Source organism: Delphinapterus leucas, chromosome 3 (assembly GCF_059928025.1).
Source record: "Delphinapterus leucas isolate spDelLeu-1000000601 "Yukka" chromosome 3, BTC_Dleu_Yukka2, whole genome shotgun sequence".
In the NCBI taxonomy this organism is placed as follows: Eukaryota; Metazoa; Chordata; class Mammalia; order Artiodactyla; family Monodontidae; genus Delphinapterus; species Delphinapterus leucas.
Window position 1 is genome coordinate 134301767 of NC_143131.1, and position 21897 is coordinate 134323663.

Below are 21897 nucleotides of genomic sequence, written 5' to 3' on the forward strand. Positions count from 1 at the left end.
TCTGTGTGTGTGCAAGTGCACACGCAGGGCGGGTGATCTGGGTGATCATCAGCATGGCAACACTGGGCCTCCCAGAGCAGGGTCATGCCACTGGCCACGTCTGCTTTGACCCAGCTCGGCTCTACCAGGGGCCTCACCCAGCACTGTTTTCTAGAGGCAGAAGCTGTCCTTGAACCGCTCTGGCCCACTGCTCCTGTCCTCAGCGGGTGGCACCTCCATCAGTCAAGCTGCACAAACCAGACACTGGGCAGTTGTGGGGGGGGGGGGGTTTGGGGGGGGCGGGTTGTCATCCCCTCCCAACCCTCATCAGCAACTGTTCCCCTGTCTCTTCTACACATCCCTCACCAGCTTCACCCCATCACTGCTGTCACCACCCCCTGCTCCAAGCTACCATCACCTCTCCTCTGGACGCTGTTTAAACTTGTAACCCCTGCACCCAGTCTCATCCCTCGGATCACAATGCCGCTACAGTGAGCCTTTCATTCTTTAAAAACTAATTTTTTAATTAAAGTATAATATACATAAAAAGAAACGAGTCATACAACCAGATGAATCATCAGAGTGAACACACCTATGTAATCCTCACCCTGGTCAAACAATGGAAGATTAATAGTCTCAGAAGCATCTCTGGGCACCCTCCCAGGCACTGTGCCTCCCTCTTGCCTAAATGTAGCCCAAAGTGAGATCCCTGTAGATGGCAAATCTGTAGGGAAATTTCCCTGTAGATGGAAATCCCTGTAGATGTCACCCATGCTCCACCACTGCCCTGTTCCCATCAAATGCAGACCAAATTCCTAGTCCATGCCTGTGGCACAGTCTGGCTTCCCCTGGCTCTCCAGCCTTTCATCATAGCTCCATGGGCCCCAGGCAAAGAGGCCTTGAAGTTCCTTCCATCTGTGGGCTCTCTCCATCACAAAGCTTCCCTACCATCAGGTCCCTGGTCCAAGAACCTCTCCCACCCCTCACAGCCTGCTCACCCCGCAGGTCTCAGCTCAAATGTCACCTCCTCACGGAAGCCTCCCCAGATTTCCCAGGCTAAGTCAAGTCCTCCATAACTCTCTTTGTAAGAATGCTGAACCTCTCCTTCATAGCACTTACCACTACTGTCACTACATGTATACCAGTCTCGTCCCCAGCAAGCTGTGAGCTCTGTGAGGCGGAGATGGCATCTGCTTTGCTAACCACTGCCTAGTACAGAGTAGAAGTTCATACACATTTGTAGACAGAATAGAAGAGGTTACGAAGCTTCACCCTCCACCTCTCCAGAGTGGTCCATGTCACCAAGCTAGGAGGTGGTGGAGTGTGAATTCCCCCAGGGCAAGTGGTATCTCAGCTCTGGACTCCAGGGCCTAAGCCAGGACCTGACCCACAGGGTGGTGAAGGGTTTGGAGTCAGCCCTGGGTGCAAGTCCTGGCTACTCCACTTACAAACCGCCACCTCGGGGTAGCCCCTTCAACTCCATGAGACACAGCTACCCAACACCGAAAATGAGGGCAGCAGACTCTCTTCTTGGAATGGTTCTGAGGAAGGGGGCGGCGCCCTGATTTAATCCCCGCCGCCTGCTCAGAGAAGCTGCCTCCCACTCCCCGCCCTTGAGAAACCCCCATCTGGGCCCGGGCCCAGCAGAAGCCGTGCTTGGCATGTGTTTTGGGATAACTTCCACCGGCCAGGTGGCCCTCTGAGCTCTGGATTCCTGCCAGCAGCCACCAGGGAAAGTGGGAGTCAGGGCAGGACATGGAGCCTCCAGGCTTCCCGTCCCCCCAGCTGGAGTCCACTGCCCCTGGAGACCCCTCCCCCAACCTACTGCTCGGCACCTTGGGGTGAGGCTGACACCATCTCCACTGAACAGGCCTCCAGTGTGGGTTTTTTAGGACCAGTGGTTTCAATGGACTGCTCCCTCCTCCTACACCTCTGTTCTTCCCACACCCCTGTCTGCACGTGGCTGCTTTCTCCCCTCTTCCTCCCTTTCTCTCCTCTTTCCTTCTGTTATGGGCCGAACTGTGCCCCGCCAAAATTCATACGTTTCCGCTCTAACCCCCAGTACCTCAGAATGTGACTGTATTTGGAGACAGGGCCTTTAAAGAGGTGACTATGTTGAAATGAGGCCGTTAGAGTGGGCCCTAATCCGGTCTGACTGGCGTCCTTATAAGAGGAAATGTAGACACAGAGAGACATCAGGGTGCACGTACACAAAGGAAGGACCATATGAGGACACGGCAGAATGCAGTCATCTGCAAGCCAAGCAGACAGGCCTCAGAAGAAACCAAGCCTACTGGACTTCCAGCCTCCAGAACCATCAGAGGATAACTTCCTGTTGTTTACACCACCCGGTCTGTGCTGTTTTGGCCGCCCAAGGAGACTAACGCACCCTCCGTCTCCTCGTCCCTCCTCTACTCCTCTTGCTCTTTTCCCTTTCTCCTTCCCTCTTCTCTCCCTGTCAGTCTTTCCTTTCCCTTTCTGCATGGAATTTTCTATCCCCCCGCTGCCCCAGATGAGAAAAGTGGGATAGTAGCAGCTTCGCCTCATCAGAGAACCAAAACTGATGCTCTCGGCTCTGCTAAACCATGACACTGCCGTGTCCCAGGGACCCCCCCCCAACACCTGGAGCCAACCACAGTCCTTAGGGGCAGAGACAGCCTGGGCCCCGTGGAGCCCTCTGGACCATGCCCAAGAACAGCAGTCCTAGGAGGAAAATGGGCAAGTCCCCTACCCCACCTGAGGGGCTCCACACCAAAAAACACAGGCCGCTCTGGAAGGCACCTCGCCTGGCCACCGTCCTGGAAACGTCTGTGTCTGTGCTACAGGAACTTCTGCCAGAAGGTAGAGCTGGAGCCATCAGAGCACAGAAACACCGGGTGAACAGACTGCTGGGCAGGCAGCTCTGCTTCCAAAGAACACCAGTGGTGGGGGGATAGCCCAGCCCCTACTCAGCCCTCCCAGAGGCCCGGCCCCTTGACCAGCCTCCCAGACGAGCGAGGCATCACCGTATGTCCCTCAGTAAGACTTCCCGACTAGTGCAAGATACCAAGAGGCACAATTTGGTGGAATAAGTACTATGATGAGAGAAGTACAGAGGCACCAAACTCAGGCTTGGGGGTCAGAGAAGGCTTCTTAGAGGAAGTGGCATCTAAGAGGAGACCTAAGGATGAACAAGAGCTGGCCGTGCAAAAGGAAGTATATGTGGCAGAAGAAACAGCATTTGCAAAGGCCTAGAGGAGAGAAAAAAGACCATGGGGAACTGAAACATTAACTGAACATTAACATTTGGGGTGGAAGGTGGGTAGTGGCTTGTCACAGAAGAGGCCAACCAGGAAGGAAGTCCTCGGTAGTGTATTTCCTCCTGCTCATCACCCTCACTCTCTGTGTGCCCTGTATCTACCAGAATGCAGAAGAGGCAGCCAGCCCATGAGTCAGCAAGCTCCCTCTTCCCAGCCTCTGTCATTCCTCATGGCTGATGGCCTGAAAAGTGATGCTTCCGGCCCAGGGTTGCTGAGAAACCACTTACCTGGGAGAGGATGCACTTTGGTGCGGGGGGCACTGGCCGGCTTGGGGGAGGCCTCCTGGATGATTCTTTCCTCTCTACTGGGGGTCCGGCCCCTGGGGAGTTCCTAGCAGTCCTGCTGAGGTGCGCTGGCAATGGCGCAGGTGGGGACCCACCATGCAGACAGTCCGCAGGGGGCCTGGGAGGAGGCTGGGAGGGCTTCCGTAGGGTTTCAGGGGTGTTGGTCACCTGTATGCATAAGACGAGGAATGCCTGAGACACAGGAACCCTTAATTCACTTAAAAAGTCAGGGGTGGTCTTGTGTGTCTCACTGACATGCACAGAGGCCTAGGATCCCAGAGGTCAGATGCAACGTTTAAAGTCATTAGGGGATGGCAGAACCAGCTGACCATCTCTCAAGCCAAGAAAGTGTCTTTTATCACCAATCCCGTGGGCCCACAGAGGCGCTTAGGAAAATCTAGCAGAGTCCTGAGGGACAAAGTTAAAGCAGCAAAGTTCATGGTGCAAAGCCTTTACCTTTCGCTTGCCCTGGGGTGTCTGCAACTTGAACGTTGGGTTGGCGTGGCCAGTTCCACTGTTCTGAGACACCCTGAAGGGACAACTAGTAACAAGGAAGGAGAGAGGAAGAGTAAAGGGGGTGTTGTTCATTGAGGATCAGTGCCTGACATCCCTCTGACCGAGGCATGGCAGTGAGCAGCTCAGTCATCCCAAGTCTGCTCTGGTGGAAGTGGGATGGGTCCTCCTGAACCCCAGCTCCCTAGGCATGGACACGGTGGCCAATGGAAAACTCCCAAGGAAAGACAATTGGCCTCATACAAAGCAGAATGTTCCTCAGCACCTTTCCTTCACCCTTTTAAGACCTTTCTCCCCCAAGAAGACGAGGATGACACCAGCCATCAACCAATCTCCCTCAGGCGTCGTGCCAGGAGGACCTGGGATTTAAAATCCCCTCCGGAAAAAGTGTCATCTAATAGAGGACTCAGAGACTATACACCTTCAATATTCAAAGGAATGAACTGCTTAGGAAAAAAAATTACTCTGTCTTGAGCTGATGTCCAGCCACCCCTGTAATTGACGAGCTAGTCAGTTTTTCTCTGTTGCCTCAGTTTCCTGCCCTTTAAAATGGGGAGCAAATCAATTAGATAGATACACGCTAGCAAAGAGGTTTCATTTCTATTCCAACTTGAATTGGTTGGGGCATTCTGCTGAGAAGGATTCTGAAGTGATGACCAGGCTCAGCCAAGCTTACTTATTAATAAAAATCAGCTAGTAATGTCTGCCACGGTCAAGGAGCATGGCAGCAGTGGAGAGAGCGGCGTGTACCTGGCATTTGCCTTCCCCGAATTAGACCCACCACCACCAACTTTTTCACCAGGTACTGCTTATGGAAAGCTCTGTGATCTCCAAGTGGACCCCAAATCCTTCACGGTACCCCGTCATACCTGAACTGTTGCCTCAACTTGGAAGGGAGGGCTAGGGGCTTGAGGTAGCCCAGTTTGTTGTTCTGTTTACAGCAGTGGTACATCAGCATGAGGACCGCCAGCGCAAAGATGGCCGAAAACACACCGGCTACTACAGGACCAGCACCTTCCAGAAATAGAACCCAAGTGAAAGACTTAGAAGAGGTCTGAGCTTTAGCTGTGGATTTCAAATAATGTATTCCTGACACTCTTCAGATATTTGATCTTCATTTACATTGTATTACTTACTTTAGCTTAAAAACTATAGTAAAAAAACACACATTATGTCCCACTGCGAAGCCACTATTATTAGCTTAAACAACCAGGTCAACTTGCTTGGCACAGATCTCATAATAAAGCTTCTCCGGCCACTTCTGCCTAATTGAAGACAGTGCCTTTTAAGGCAAGGAGTTTCAGCTCTATTATTATTTACCACTAGTTTTCAGCCTGAATCATGATGTTCCTGGACACAAAGCAACCAACACAAAACACTGAGAGTCATAGATTGATGTAAGATTAGAACTTTCACACATAATCCACAATTTCACATTGGGTTTCACCGAACTGCCTCAATGTTCTCACAAATTATAAATCTAAATGCACAAAGTATATATAGAACAGTGACACACTACTTTTATGTTTTACATGTTGAGGTTTCTTCCTTAAAAAAAAAAAAGTTCTCTATTACTTTTTAAAAGCTTGGAAACCAAAGAGCTAGAATCCCTTAGATTTCCACTAAAAAAACTGTAACATTTTCTGAGTTTCTGGTTCCTCATTTGAAGCTTTGTTCATCCAAGGAGATCTGAGCCACTATAATGTGTCCTAGGTTCATGATTATTTTTAAGTGGCCAAGAAGGGGTAGTCGCCTCCACCGCCCCCCAGAAAGAATGTGATTATTCAGTAACCTGTGGTCTGTCTTAATCTCTCTCTAAGCAGAACCATGCCCCTCAATAGAAGGGACAGAGGAAGACCAACTGAGGCTGAGCCCCACACCAGGCTGCTAGCCTGGGCCACTCCTCCCACTCGGTCCCTCTTGTTCTCTCATCTACAAAATCAGGATAGTGATGCTGACTCATCATCTCTCTGCATCATGCCACCCGCCCCCATGGCACCCACCCCTCCTCACAAAGGTGGGCAGAGGCCCACACAGGCCAGGCACTCACCCTCGGGGGGCATGGGCCCGCTGTCGATGCTGCCCCCTTGGCCCGGTGTGTTGCAGAAGGGCGGGGCCCAGCCCGGGAAGCAATGGCAGTTCTGATTGTTGTTGCAAACCTGGAGCAAGGGCAGGGCAGAGGCGTCAGCACCCTGGAGAGCTCTGGCCTCCCATAGGGCCTGCCCCCTCAGTCATCATGGCAGAGGAGCCCCAAAACCCCAGGCACGCGTACCCCGTGGCCGTGGCACTTCTTCCCACAGCCTTCTGTTTCGAAGAACGAGGTGTTCCTGCACTGCCCCTCGAAGCAAATCTGTAATGAGGAAGAAGCCACTCAGTACAACGGAAGGGACACTGGTTGGCAATTAGGAGACTGGGGTTTTGCACTCAGAACTTACAGGACTCAAAAAGGCAGCCTACTTCAGGTTATTACTGTGAAAAATTAAAAACAACCTAAAAAGCCAAGGACAGGATGGTAGTTAACTAAATTCTGCTATCACTTGTGTGATTAGGGAGAAAAAACAAATATTTTTAATAAATGTGTTATTCCACTCTATATTACTATATGTTGGTGATATGTTAATTACTTAATTGTATATTAATATGCACTAATTGAAATATTATACTTAAAAATAATGACCATGGTGACAGCTGTCTGCTTTGTGCCAGGTAGTATACCAAGTGCTTCAAATGTTTTTTATAACATCATTCTCATAGTAAACTCTGAGACGCGGCCATTATTTTCCCCAGGCTTCCCTGACTCCTAGTCTAGTCCACTTCTCAATTCATAAGATAATTAATAATAAGGACAAAAGAGATAATAGCCAGCCTTCTAAATGGTTTACAGGGATTATCTCATTTAATCCTTATAACAATTCTATGAGGTGGGTCTTGCTCTTACTAACATGCTTATTTAATAAAGGAAGCAAGCCACAGGGCCAGAGAGGTTGGGGAAGCCGGGACTTGAGCCCAGGCACCCTCGCTCCAGATTCACACTTCAGTCACTGCAACCCAGCGACTGAGTGAGGCTGGAGAAAGGGACTCACGTGGTTATGGCCACATTTGGTCCCGGTCATCACCAGGCCTGGGTCCAGCATGTCACCCTCCTCCTCGGGACCTCGGTAGACGTGGGTTCCCCGACATCGGATCTGCCTCCCGTTCATGATGATGGTGGTGTCGATGGGCACTGCATTGGACTCCAGGGGCCGGGCCTCAGAACTCTGACACTGGATCTTCCCACACTTGGCATCTCTGAGCCCGAGAGAGAAGGAGGGAAGGAGATGGAATCAGAGGCAGGGGAAGAGCTGGGGCACCAAAGAGCTTCAATCTTTCTTGACCAGGACAGCAGGCTTGGATGGGGGAGAGGCAAAAGGGCAATGAGTGTGCTGTAGGGACTCAGCAGGAAAGACCCCATGTGGACTGAGACCAAGGATAGGATGCTAGATCTTTATCCCCAAGCAGATCGAGGCCAGAGAGCTGGCCTTGGAAAGTCCTCTTTACTGCAAGGACAACTGCCTGACCTGAGCAACCTGGCCCCTTATGCTCCTTGCACCCCCACGCACTCGAGTGCTGCAGCCAGAAGCCTGGTGTCATCCCCGACTTCCCATACTCCCTCCCTCCTATATACCTACTCTAATTCACACCACCATCCTTTCTCACCTGGACACCAGGAATCTGTCTCCCTGCCTCCAGTCTTGCCCTATAAGAGTCTAATTTCCAAACTGCTCTCAAGCCAAAGTCCAAACACCCCTAGCCATGCATTTGAGGCTTCTCATGATCTGGTCCCTGCCTAACTAGCTAGGCTCATTTCTCAGAAGCCCCCTCTCCACTGCACCCCAACATTATACTTTAACTATATCAAATTGTTATCAGTTCTTCCTACCAAGGATTTTTCTCTACTCATCTCTCTGCCTGGTACACTCTCCCAGGTACCAGCGCCATTCCCCATCCTGTTCAACTGGATAATTTCTCCAAATCTCAGCTTAGGCATAACTTCCTTTGGGAGACCACCTCAACCCACTAACATTTCCATTATTACACCGTATTGTTATGTTCCATGGACTCAGCACAGTATCTGGCACATGGTAGAGCCACAATAGATAGTGGATGGGTGGGTGGGTGGATGGATAGATGTTTGAAATGAATGAATGAATGGGTGAATAACAGGCTGTTCAGATGAGGGTATAAGTCGTACCCTGTGGAAATGACCCAAGAGGGCTGATGCCCCGCCCTACTGTAAGAAGGCCCCAGAAGGAGGTCGGACCAGCTTTCTAGGAAGCATTGCCATCCGCGCCCTCCCTCGGACTCCCTTAGGGCTGAATGGCACATTGCCAAAAGGGCCTGGAACAGATTTATTTAAAGGCCCAGTTTGGGGCCAGCCAAGCTGCTGAGAGGGCGGGAGTGAGGACGGAGCAGGAATTGCTTTGTCACCCTCATCTCATGGGGTCTGCCCTATGGTCATCACCTCATGTTGCACTTCTTGTGTTTCCCATTCATGTCCTTCCCACAGTTTCCAAAGGTGTCCCCTGCCACATTAACCTTCTCGAAGCAGAGATCTGGAGCGGGCCGGGCTCCTGGGTGGGCAAGAAACATTTATCAGTACACTAGCCAACGTTAGCAGAAGCCAGAAGCCCCCAAAGGGCAGAGCTAGCCCTTGGCAAAATCAGAAGGTTAAGAAAGTTTTAGGGGAGGGAATACTCAGCCTGTTCTTTCTTTACCCCTATCAGTTATTCGACCCCCACCTCCTCAAGACCTACTCATAGAAAAAGGCTTTACATCAGTTCTTTATACCTTATTGGGGTTTTATATCTGTGGGAGGTTTGTGTGCTAAGCCTTCTCTCTAATGAAGAAGGCCTGTCCCACTTCAGGTTTTTTACTAAAGGTAATACCTGCACAACATTTTAAAGAATAAAGCATGTCTTTCAGTTTTTTCTACCTAGTCATTCCAGTTCCTACTTGCCTACAACCTGGTGAAGCAATCTCAATTAACAGTGTATCTTCTAAAGATAATTTTATCTCTACCGTCTAGATACAATTCTTGTGTATCTTCTAGAGATAATCCAGCTAATAAAGAGTGCCAGCATAGCCCATTCACTGGTCTGCGTCTTGCATTTTTCACTTAATTTATCACGAGAGATTTTTTTTTTAATTCAGTACATACAGAGCTGCCTCCTTTTATTCAGCTGTATAGTGTGGAGGTACCAGAATTACTTTAATTGGTCCCTACTGAAGGATTTATAGGTTGCTACTGGTATCACTAACAATGTTGCAATGAATATTGTTGTAAATCTATCTTCACATAAATGTGCAAGTGCAAATGCAGGATAGATACATCCCCAAGGAGTAGTATGGATGAGCCCAATGACAGGTGCACTTAAAATTCTGGTATCTCCAAACAGCTTTCCATTGGGTTTGTACCTACCTGTTTTCCCACGCCCTCCACAACTATATTATTATTGTTCTTGTTGTTATAGTATTATTACCTTATTATATTAATTCTTCAGTCTTTGCCAATATGATACATGAAAAAAATCCCATCCCACAGTTGTTATAATTTGCTTATAGCTTAAGGCCATTTGCATTTCCTTTTCTGTCTCCATCCTCTGCCATTTCTGTTGGATTATTCTTATCCACTCACCCATTCTGAGAATTTAAAGCATCAAAGAACTAGGAAGAACACTGCCTACTGCCTCTCCCTGAAAGTCTACCCTGAGGCAAGGGGTTTGAAAAAAGGAAATATCTGGAGATGTTGTTTTAAAGCCAAGGATTCTAAGCTACCCAGAGTGCCTGAAGGGGGAGGCTGGCTAGGAAGCAGTGGGGTGGGAGGAGGGCCATTCCCCCCAGGAGAGCCTTACCAGGACCCCACAGCTGCTGGCACTGCTCCTGGTAGGTAAGGCACATGCCATTGTAGCAGTAGGCCTGGCCACCCTCGCAGGGGGTGCCGTCCATCTGGTAGAAGTTGGTGGGGCAATGGGGGGACTTGCCCGTGCAGAACTCCGGGAGGTCACACTGCCGCGCCTGCTCACGGCACAGTGTGCCAGGGGCCAGCAGCTGAGCCGAGGAACGAGAGCAGAAAAAAAGGTCAATCTGCCACCTGCCCTCAACCCTCCCAGCAAGGGCTCATGAGCATCACTCTCGTGGAACAGAATTTCCCATTACCATTATTTCGGAGTGCTTTTTACATGACCTCATTAGCTCAAATCACCATCATTCATCTAATATGAATAGTGACTTAGGGTTTCGAGGTGTTTTCACAAATGCTAACTCTGCATAGCAGTCTTAAGAAGTAGGTAAAAAATAATATTTATGCAACAATTTACAGTTTACTAAGTGCTTTAGTAATCACAGCTACTTTATGGAGCTCCCACTTAAGTGCAGTACAAATATCACTTCATTTAGTTTTCATGATAGTCCTCTGTAATATAATTATCCCTATTTCACAGATTACGAAACCTGAGGCGAAAGAGGTTAAATAATGTCTCCAAAGTCTCATGGTTAGTAAGTGACAGAAGAGCCAAGCCCACTAATACATATGTAGAGATACATACACACACACACAGTAGCATTCATACGTCTTTTTTTTTTTTCATTCATACATCTTTGAATTTACAAAGCACTCTGGCAATAATACATCCCCGTTACTGAGCCAAGCGCCAGGCTAAGTATGTTACACATACTCAAGTCGTGAGATCCTCACAATATCCATGAGCTACATATACTGCTATTTGCCTCATTCTGCAGATGAAATAACCTGATCAATAGCACACCTTGGGCAACTGGTAAACACTGAGTTTCCACTTGAGTCTTCCAGCCTCCCAGGGTGGTCAGAGTTATTAGTACTCTTCCCGTCTTACAGATAAAGAACCTAGGCTTGGACGGGTAATCGGCTGCCCCAAATCACACAGAGGGCTTGAATTGAAGGCCTCAGACTCCAAGCCTCATCTTTTCCCACACACTTCTCTCCAGGAACTCCTTTTCAAGATCCAAGCTGATATCCTGGGACTGGGAGATGGGCGCTCTCCACACTCGCTCTCAGGCCTTAGCCTGAGACTCAAGGACCTGACCCCAGCTAGCACAGCCTCCCTGGGGGACGCCGGGTGCATCCTAGAGTCAAACCAGATGGCGTGGGAGTTCCCCTGAGCTAGGCAAGGAGAGCTACGTCTGAGAACAGCGCCCCTCCACACTCCCGGGTGACTCCACGCCACCCACAAGGCCCTCCCAAGACAGAAGGCAAGAATGGGCCAGCTGAGCAGCTTTCTGACAGTCTCAGTTCAAGGGTGGCCTCAGGATGCATCTCTCCACCTGAGAACAAGATGGAGGGGAAGAGGACCCACCATGGAGCCAGCCTGCCTGGGTTCAAATCCCAGCTCCTTAACCAGCAGTAGGACCTATGTGTATGCACCCGTGAGGGTAATAACCCTCTCGTGGTTATTGCTAGAAGGTCACGCTAGAAGGATGTTCTAATAAAGTACTTGAACAGTGTGCAGAACATCATGAGCCCTCAGCAAGTGGTAGGTGGAAGCACAGTCCTATCCAAAACCCTGGGATCAGATGGGCTTCAGACTTTACAGATTTCAGAAAGCAGACACTACACAGATGTACATACGTGTGTGTGTGTGTGTGTGTGTGTATACACACACACACACGTACGCATTACATATGTATGTTACATAACCCACCAGCAAGGCCTAGGAATATACTTTTTAATCACACACATTAATATTTCTGCAATGAAATATAATATTCACTTTAAGTATGATTTTTTTTTAAGACTATAATTAGACTCATGTCAATTCAGGTCAAATTTTGCCACCAATAAGTTAAAAAAATTTTTTTGAGTTTTCAGAACTTCCTAAATTTCAGAATTATAGATAAGAGACTGCAGACCTATAGTAATATTAGTGGTAAAAATGATGTGATCTTCCACATCAATATTAAGAGAGTGGGCTCCAGAGGCAGGTCAGCCTGGTTCAGCCTCCTCCTGCTGTGTGATCCCAGAGAAGCCACTTATCCCTTCTGAGCCCCAGTTTTCTCATCTTAAATTGAGGATATTAATACACATCTCATGGGGCTTTTATAAGGATTGAATGAGATGACATATATAAAATTCTCTGTACCGTGCCTGGCACCTAATAAGCAATTCATTAATGTTAATCAAAACTGTGATGAAGACTATTATGAGTTCCAGATAAAATCAAGCCTAATCTTTCTGGACACTTTTCTTTTTTTAATCTCCCATCTTCCAGAAGGCACACACAGCCCTCTGGGATGATCTGAACTCAGTGAGGCCCAATATAGAAAAAAGTAAACTTTGTTCAAGGGCCCTTTCTAGCTCCATGTTTCTGAAACTTTGATGCCACCACTTCCCCAGGATAGAGGCTGAATCCTGGCCATTACCCCCCAGCAGACTCTTGGACTGTTAGGTCAGAACCCTGGGCAGGGAAGAAAGGGCCACTTACCTTACACCGGTGACAGCAGGAGCCATGGGCACACTCTGCCCCCTCTCTCAAGGTGCAATTAGAGGCATTGCAGCAGGGGTTATCACATTCCTGGGGAGGCAGTGGGAGGGGGCGTGAGCCTCTGGGGCAGCAGGGCAGGGATACAGGGGACTAGGCAGGGTGAGGGCCTTTACCCCCTACCCTGCCCCACAGGCCCCTGGGAAGTCTCCACCAAAAAATCACTTTATAGCTTTATCATTAAGGTAATACATATACATCGTAAAAACATACATATGCATAATCATCAGTAACACACAACCTGACACAACTACACTCTGTATTTTTCTAAGCACTTTCCTATACACACACACAGACATATACTCATTTTATAAAATCATAGTATCCATACTGCTTTTAACTTAACATAATATGCCCATTTCTCCTTGTAATCATGGATTCTTCTAAAACATGGTTTTTAGCATAGTATTACATTATATGGAAATTCTGTGATTTGTTTTTCTCATCCCCAACACAACATCCAGAGACCATGTCTTCTACTGCTGCGCCCCCCACACTCCTAAACCTTACTATCTGATAAAAAGAGGCCATCAGGAGTCAGAGCATGCTGGAACAACTCCTGAACAATTTATGTCAGCCCCCGGGCCTGCTTCCCCAGACTTCTCTTGCCATCTGCTGCTCCTCCTCAACCCTCGCTGGCCTGGACCCTTCTCTAGGGGTTCCATGCTCTCCTCCCTTCCTTCCTGCCCTACGGGTCCTGATTTGCTGACATACAGAATGAGATTTAAAAAGAGGACGGGACTCCCCTGGTAGCACAGTGCTTAAGAATCCGTCTGCCAATGCAGGGGACGTGGGTTCAAGCCCTGGTCTGGGAAGACCCCACATGCCATGGAGCAACTAAGCCCACGCACCACAACTACTGAGCCTGCACTCTAGAGCCCGTGAGCCACAACTACTGAGCCCACACACCACGACTACTGAAGCCCACGTGCCCTAGAGCCCATGCGCCGCAACAACAGAGCCCATGCGCTGCAACTACTGAAGCCCAAACACGCTAGGGCCTGCGTGCTGCAACTACTGAGCCCACATGCTGCAACTACTGATGCCTATGGGCCTAGAGCCTGTGCTCTGCAACAAGAGAAGACACCGCAATGAGAAGCCCACGCACCTCAATGACTGAGCCCACTCGCTGCAACTAGAGAAAGCCCGCACGCAGCAATGAAGACCCAACGCAGCCAAAAAATTAATTAATTTTTTAAAAAAGATGACTTTTATCTACAAAACAGAAATAGAGTTACAGATGTAGAAAACAAACTTATGGTTACCAGCGGGTAAGGGGTAGGATAAATAGGGAGATTGGGATTGACATATACACACTACTATATATAAAATAGATAACTAATAAGAACCTGCTGTACAGCACAGGGAACTCTACTCAATACTCTGTAACAGCCTATATGGGAAAGGAATCTAAAAAAGACTGGATACATGTATACATATAACTGATTCACTTTGCTGTATACCTGAAACTAACACAACATTGTAAATCAACTATACCCCAATAAAATTGAAAAATAAAAAAAGATGATGAGATGCCCAGTGACTCCAAATGTCCCTATCACACTCCTACTATAGAGACAGGCCCATCCATGGGTCCCTCACAGCAGGATTATGAGGCACAATTATGCCCATTTCACAAAAGGGGAAAACGCAACTCAGACAAGTCCAGTGGCTGGTCAAGGCACATACCTGGCAAGTGCTGGAGCCGAATTCAAGCCATGTCTGCCTGGGGCCCACCCCGTGCTTATTAACCATATCATAACCATCACTGTCCAGGTCTGGCTTGTTGGAGAGACACATGCCACCACCTGACTACAGATACTCATCTACCTGTCTCCCCCTCAGAGAAGGAATAAGGGCACTTTCTTTCCATGAATCTCCTACCACCCTGGGCTGCAGGTAGACCTGTGTTCCTTCCCTTCTAGCACACCATGTTTCTTCTCACCCTAAGGCACGGCTCCTCCTCTAGCTGAAATGTGCCTTGGCCTCCCTGCGCTCCTCACTAACGCCTTCCTCACTAACGCCTTCCTCAGCCTTCGGCCATGGGGTCAGAGGTCACACTCCCACCTGAGTAGGGCAGTTCCCCTCACATTACATATACTCCTAGCATCATGCCATTGGCCCTCCTAGCACTTACCACAGTTGTATTTATACATTTTTGCAATTATTTGGTCAATGTGTGTTTCCCCCACCGGACTATACACTCCATAAGGACAGGAACCATGTCTATTTTTTCTGCCTATCAATTTTCCTATACCTGGCACATGACATAGTACCACATACTCAGTAAATATTTATTGAATGAGAAGCTCCTCTGAATATAAGCCAACTGGCCAAGCCCACTCACAGGCTGCTCTTCAACCCCACTGGGCCCTCTGTGATAGTACAACTCTCTCCTTTCTGAAGGGTCTGGGCTGATCCCTCTGAACTCATGGTGGTGCGGATGGTGAGCCTTTAACTAGTTCTTGTTTTATTATGAAAGTTACGTGCTGGCATTAAAAAAAAGTCAAACCATGGAGAAGATTAGAAAATCAAATAGTCTTATCCCACATATACAGACCCTCAATCTCACCCGCATAGTTTATTCTGAATACATAGAATACTCACGCATTCTCCCACAAATTATTTTGCATGTTAACGTACATATTTTCATCCTTCAAAAAACAGATATGAAACTATTCAGTTCTGCTTTCTGCAGAACAGCGAGCATCTGTTAAAAGTGAGAGAGCTATGCTGTACGCCCACCACTCTCATTCTGAAGATTATAAGGAAGGAAAGAGCTTATACACCAAGAGTTCTGCTCCTCCTTCCTCCTAGAAGCCCCTTTCAGACTTGCCAGTACTTCCTACATCCCCTTCCTTTCAATCATCTCTTCTCCAGGCCAAACAGCATAAGCTTGTTATTTTAAGCATCCTCGTAAGGCCCAGGTTCAGGTGCATATATCTGGCTGCATGGCCTTCAGAATAAATTCAGTGCAGCTGGAGGGCCAAGGAGGCCACCTGTGGCTTCACTGGCAAAGACTGTGGTTTCTGGGTAGACCTGATGCTCACAATCTGAACATAAACAATGTCAACTTCAAACCGGGAGAGCCTATAGACATGGTCCATATTTAAGGCTTACCCCCCACATCTTATTTGTGACGGGGTCTTTGATAGCCACGTGTGTGCAGGAAATGCCTATGACTAAATTTTCGCTTGCATTCTCTTTAACCTTGAGATTTGAAGCCAATGCAAAGTCTTCCCCTCCCACTAGCACCAGCACAACAGCTTACCTCCTCCTCTCCACAGTCACACTCTTCCCCATCTTCCAGGTACCCATTTCCACATCTCTGGCCTCCATACAGCGTCCTGGTGTCCGGCATGTTGGAGAGACACATCCCTCCGCCTGACTGCAGATACCTGTCCAGCTCCTTCCTGTTGCATCTATTGAACACTCTGGGAAAGGGGTGCCTGGGAGAAGAACAAGGTTGGAATTAGCTGGGAGTCTGAGCATCAAGCAGCCAGAACAGCATCAATCCTGCCGCCCATGAGGCTGATTCCAGCTGGACTCAGACCCCTATAGTCCCATATGCACATATATTCTGCCCCCCTAGAACATCACCTGTACATTAACATTCTAAGAATTAAGAAATATTAACCACCCCATAATGCTTTTTTTCTTACGCCCCATGGAGGATTTACTTGAGAATTTGAAGCAACAATTTCAGCCGTTTTCATGAAGGAGTTGCAATAAATAAAGGATAACTAGTGTGTCACAATAGGTCTCTTGAGCCTTAGAGCTGAATAAAATGCCAGCCAACCCAAACTCTTCCTGAAGCTGATATTAGATGGAGATTTTCTTAGAACAGAAGACCAGGCCAAAAAAGGCCAAGTTCAAGGGTTTAATTTCTTTGTTGGGCCAGTGATCTGATCTCTGTTCTAAGGATGCAGGCAGCACTCCAAACTCAACCAGCTAACTCACAAACACATGGTCTTTAATCACAAGAATATAAAAGGTCCTGGATCCCGCTATTGGGAAAAAGAATCAAAAGCCGCACACTCTCTGGCGGCAGGTCAGTACCACAATTTGGGTCTGTAAGGGAAGAGTTATCCTGATCCCAATTCTCTAAACCAACTAAAGGTTAAACACTGGAGGGTTTTCTTCAGTTGTCAGGAATGTCACAAAGAACTTGTTACTAATAATTGTTAAACTATTGTTTAACAATAATTGTTAAACTACTAAATTTTGTGAACAGCTTAAAAACAAATATAACTCTCTCAACCATTTGTCTACAGATATGCTTTTTAGATTGAGAGAGAAAGAGGTGGACTTAATGGTGAGCTCACAGGGATTTGAGCGTGACCCATGGAGTTGTCCCCTGCATGTCAACATCATCCTTTGTGTGTCACTTTCTCTGAGAAGTGAGGAGAAAGCAATGGACACTGGAGCTCCAAGAAAGCTGCATCTCCTATCTATCTATCTATCTATCTATCTATCTACTTAATCTACTTATGTATTTAGGCTGCGTTGGATCTTCACTGCTGTGTGCAGGCTTTCTCTAGTTGCGGCAAGCGGGGGCTACTCTTCGTAGCAGTACACAGGCTTCTCACTGCGGTGGCTTCTCTTGTTGCAGAGCACGGGCTCTAGGCGCACGGGCTTCAGTAGTTGTGGCACATGGACTCAGTAGTTGTGGCTCTCGGGCTCTAGAGCGCAGGCTCAGTAGTTGTGGCGCACGGGCTTAGTTGCTCCGCAACATGTGGGATCTTCCCGGACCAGGGCTCAAACCCATGTCCCCCGCATTGGCAGACGGATTCTTAACCACTGTGCCACCAGGGAAGCCCCTGCATCTCCTCTTGGAGACACACCATTACCTAAGAAGCATAAGCAGACCCTAATGGTTTGGGGTGGGAGGAACACAAGCTCCCACCATGCTGCCTTCTGAAGAGTGACCAGGGTCCCGGAAGAACAGTGCTCTCTGCTGTCTGAGTCCAGGCACTGACTTTTAAGCAACTCCAGAATTCTCTTCAAAGGCTCTGGTTTAAAGACCCCTCACAGCTACAGGGAGATGGAGCTGCCTTGTCCTTATTCCTTGTGGTAAACACAGCCTGTAAACTCCCTGAGGAGTCACTGGGGGTGTGTGGATGCTCCCCTTCCCTTTCCTTGTTCTGGAGGCCACCTCAGCACGTTCAATCTGGCCCGAGGCACAACAGCACTGATCACACTTCGTTCACATGGAGGGATTAAGGACTGTGGCTGTTATAAATGGGTTCTCAGCAAAAATTCATGAAGTGGAAAAGACACACGTGGTTATGCCAATTTTATAGCTAAAGAACCTCAAGACAGAAACTAAGTATATCTAAGGTTACACCACACCAGACTTCCTGCTAGAAACCTGTGCTCCTTCCACACGATTGTTTTCTTGGTCTTCCTCCAATGCTTTTGTTGTCAAAACCCCCTTTTTCTTCAATGCCCCCGTTAGTATAACAGAGGCTCCCTGGGCCGGGAGCAACACAGGGGCCACACTGGCCTCTCGTGCTCTGCCGCCCTCCCCGTCCTCACCTTCCTGCTTGACTCACCCGGTGGCGGCTGCCATGATGCACCCACCATCTGCCGCGCTGGCGGAGCAGCAATCCGCAGAATCATGGCTCATGCCGAAGTTGTGGCCCATCTCGTGGGCCATGGTGGCAGCCACGCCAATGGCATTCTCAGAGTGGTCCTGCTCAGGGAGACAGTTCAGGTCAAGGACATCTCCCCACTACAGCCCTGCCTCTCCTTTAGCCAAGCCTCACAGTCCTCCACTGATTGTACAGTTGCTGTGCGTACAGGCTCGGTGACTAAAGCCCGTGCTCTTAACTACCCTGCTGCATCTGTCAATAAATACAGGTGGATGGAGGGGTGGACAAATAAATGGACAGCAGCCTCCTTGCTGTCTACTTCACAGGTCAGACATGAGTAGTCCAAACACTCCCACAAAGTCAGAGAGAACTTCAAAAGAGGGCAATAATTTCCTGTGACTCTGAGACAGGCTCTTGCTCCATAAAGATATACAGAACAACACGAGACTTCAGATAAAAAAAAAAAAATTTCATCTCTGTATCTTACAATTTCTCAACCCCTGGTCTGGAACATATAAGACATCTAGTGATGTATGATTAACGTAATTGCTTCAAGGTGTCTCCTGAGCTTGAAAATTGGGAATAAATTACAATAAATGAAAATTCATCCCTGAGTACCTCCACCTCTTAGAACTTAATGCCTTCATTTTAAACAACGGCCCTTCTTTATGTTCAATCTCTTTTTTCCTGCAACAATTAATACAAAATTATTTTTTAGAAGATGACCTCCTGTCTTGTGGGGCAGTTCTCCGCCTTCTGCAGCATCAATATATTGGATGAGACTCACCATGTTGACCCCTCCAGACTGGTACACAGAGCACATGGCCATGAGGGGGGCCAGGCCGATGGTGGTGCCGTGGAAAGACATGCCCCTGCAGGAGGGAAGGAGAGAGGGTGACTGGAGTGGGGACCGAGAGGGCTGTTTCCATGTGCCCAGGAGTGGGTGGCCATCACGGCATTCCCTGGCCCTGCTGACATTCCCAGATCATTCCCAAGGGGACAGATCCCACTACTCTAGGCCAGCTGGACAACTTCCAGGTCACCACCCCTCTCACTTCCTCTCACCTACTCTCTCACTGCTCCAGAGAAACAGAAGAGAGAGCAAAAGTTCACTTCTTCCCACAATATGCCCGTAGCCCCATTCCCTGGAAGGAAATGGGCAGGGCTTGCAAAGCTGCATCCCATTCCTGCCGCAGAGGAAAAGGTCAGAGGGTGGGGATGAGGGAAGGGTGGCACAGGTTCTGAGGCTGAAGTGAATCATGCCCACTTCCGCCAGCTGCCAGGGTGCCCTGCCATATCCCTGGCTCTGTGGTACGTGTATGGGGAGAGGGGGGTCAGGGCAGCAGCTGTGGGGGCTGATGCTTCATTCCTGCATCACTCTGGGGCCAAGGAAGCAGATGTGTCCCATCAGGAGCCTCACAAAGTGCAGCTGGGTGCAAGGATGAACTGTTTCTGCCTTTGTTTTGCAACTGTGCTCCTAATCTGCCAACAGCCAGCTACATTCCCCCAGTTTAATACACGCTTTTCTCAGCTGTACGCATCCAGGGCAGGGGCAAGGGAATGAATAAAATACCAGTGTTTTCGTGCATACCACAAACATGAAATTTATTTAAAGCATCTACATGGAAGTTCATTACATCATGCTTTTATATCTCTGTGTTTGTCTTCTTACTTAGACCATGATATCTTAAAGAGTCAAGGCTATCTCATTTATTTTGGGGTCATTAGAACTTAGCAAAGAATCAGACTCATAGTGGGTGCTTAATACATGCTTGTTGAATTCAAGGCACACTTATCTTCAGAGAAACACTCCGCAAAAAAAATACATGCAGGGCTTCCCTGGTGGCGCAGTGGTTGAGAGTCCGCCTGCCGACGCAGGGGACACGGGTTCGTGCCCTGGTCCGGGAGGATCCCACGTTGCTGCGGAGCAGCTGGGCCCGTGAGCCATGGCCGCTGAGCCTGCGCTCACAACAGTGAAGGGCCCATGTACCGCAAAAACAAAACAAACAAACAAACAAAAAAAACATGCAAAGCTCTATGACGCCCTACTGGCTATCTGATAAACTCACACATGGCTCCGAGGAAGTCCTACTGGAAATTGGATTCAAGGACTTGCCCAAAGCAGAACTCCAGGCTTTCAAAGATCAGGCCAAAGTTTTGGTAACCAAAGACTCTTCCTAAGTAAATGTGCCATCATGAAGTAAGCACTTGGGTTTTTGGTACGGCTATTTCCCCGGTCTCTTTTAAAGAGTAAACAAAGGTTTAAATGATTGTTGTTTCAGAGATATTTAGGAAACAGGAAAAAAAAAATGGTTTTATTATGTATGTGCCTTTTGTTGTAACTTCCTGAGAATACCTTTAGAAGTCAACACTAATAAATACTAGATAATCACCACCGGGGACTGTCACGGGCCACCACGACCCCCATCAGTTTCTGCTCTTTTCTCTCTGGGGATTGAACAAACTCCAACACATCCGCCCTCTCCCCCCATGTCTCCCTCCCCCCAAACACACTATTCCTGCGCCACCTGCCACTTGACTGTCTCGCAGTCGACCCTGAGCCCCTGGGAATGACGTGAACGACAAGCAGAGGAGGCCCCTCTCCTGTGCCTGCTTTGGGCGATTAACACCTGTTCTAGAACAAAGCGCCACGAAGATCAAGGTGAGCCCCTAAGAAAGTCTATTTCAAAGCAGCCATGACCAACAGTCACTCACTTCCCAAATACACACCCAATTGTTTCAGAGGCTCAACTAAACATGTCTAAGGCTAATTGTCTTATTTGGGCTGTAAACACTTCTTGGGATTGCTATGACTCAGGCTTCTTAATATTTTCCTGGATATACTGGGTACGGAGCACATGCCTGAGGAACACTTCGTTACCTGGACTGGAGAGTAAGGATGGCTTAGTCCAGCCAACCTTCAGCACTGGGGAGAAAAGGGCGAACAAGCACACGCACTGCAGGCAGGGGCTTTGCAGCCAAGGCCAAGGCAACACATACGGAAAAGGCTATTTACGTGATTAACTGTGCATTGTCATGGTTCTTCCAGGCGAGCAGCTTGCGCCTCCAGCTAAGAAATGACCAGAGGGTAGAGTACGGGTTCTCCGAAACTTCACACATATTTCCATGAGTCCACACTTCCAAGCCCACGAGGGCAATCCGGATATTCAAGGATCGGTAAAACTGAAAACACAAAAAGAAGAGAGTCACAGCATCATCTGTCAACACCACTTGAGATTATGAGCCCCTTCCTAGCCCAAGCGCTCAGAGCACAGATTCCAGATTTCTCTTCTATACATGCCTCCAAGGGGAAGAGGGAACACGTGTTGCTCTTCACCTTCTCAGAAGGGGGACATCCTGAGACAGGCACGACATCCTAAGAGAGGCTCTGCCCCTGGTGGCAGAGCTGGGGTGACTTAGCTTAGAGAAATGAAGACTGAGATAGGACACAGAGTTGCTTTCAGACATGCACGGGGTTCTCATGTGGAGAAAGGATCAGCATTTTTGCACATAAGCCTAAAGCGGGGCTCAGTCTATAGGTAAAAAAGACAGGAAGACATTTCATTTCAAACAGGAAAAAAGCTTTCAAAGTGAGCTAAGCCACGCTGTCATCTATAATAAGGACCTTTGGCACAGGTGTCTGGTACAATTATCCCTCCCAATTCCTTTACGGCCC

The 21897-nt window shown here is 48.4% G+C and overlaps 1 protein-coding gene across 1 annotated transcript in view; it reads right to left on the bottom strand.

The window, feature by feature from the left end:
• The window catches only part of ADAM19 (ADAM metallopeptidase domain 19), an 88343-nt gene that overhangs the window by 9722 nt on the left and 56724 nt on the right, over positions 1 to 21897 (bottom strand). Inside the window, exons 9-21 of the mRNA XM_022590251.3 lie at positions 21238 to 21404; positions 19009 to 19093; positions 18183 to 18322; positions 15899 to 16076; positions 12571 to 12660; positions 9967 to 10162; positions 8577 to 8685; positions 7159 to 7363; positions 6348 to 6425; positions 6126 to 6234; positions 4945 to 5089; positions 4019 to 4103; positions 3506 to 3730 (exon numbers count right to left, since the gene is read on the bottom strand). Coding sequence (XP_022445959.1) covers positions 3506 to 3730; positions 4019 to 4103; positions 4945 to 5089; positions 6126 to 6234; positions 6348 to 6425; positions 7159 to 7363; positions 8577 to 8685; positions 9967 to 10162; positions 12571 to 12660; positions 15899 to 16076; positions 18183 to 18322; positions 19009 to 19093; positions 21238 to 21404 — 1812 coding nt within the window. The remainder of the gene's footprint in view (positions 1 to 3505; positions 3731 to 4018; positions 4104 to 4944; positions 5090 to 6125; positions 6235 to 6347; positions 6426 to 7158; positions 7364 to 8576; positions 8686 to 9966; positions 10163 to 12570; positions 12661 to 15898; positions 16077 to 18182; positions 18323 to 19008; positions 19094 to 21237; positions 21405 to 21897) is intronic.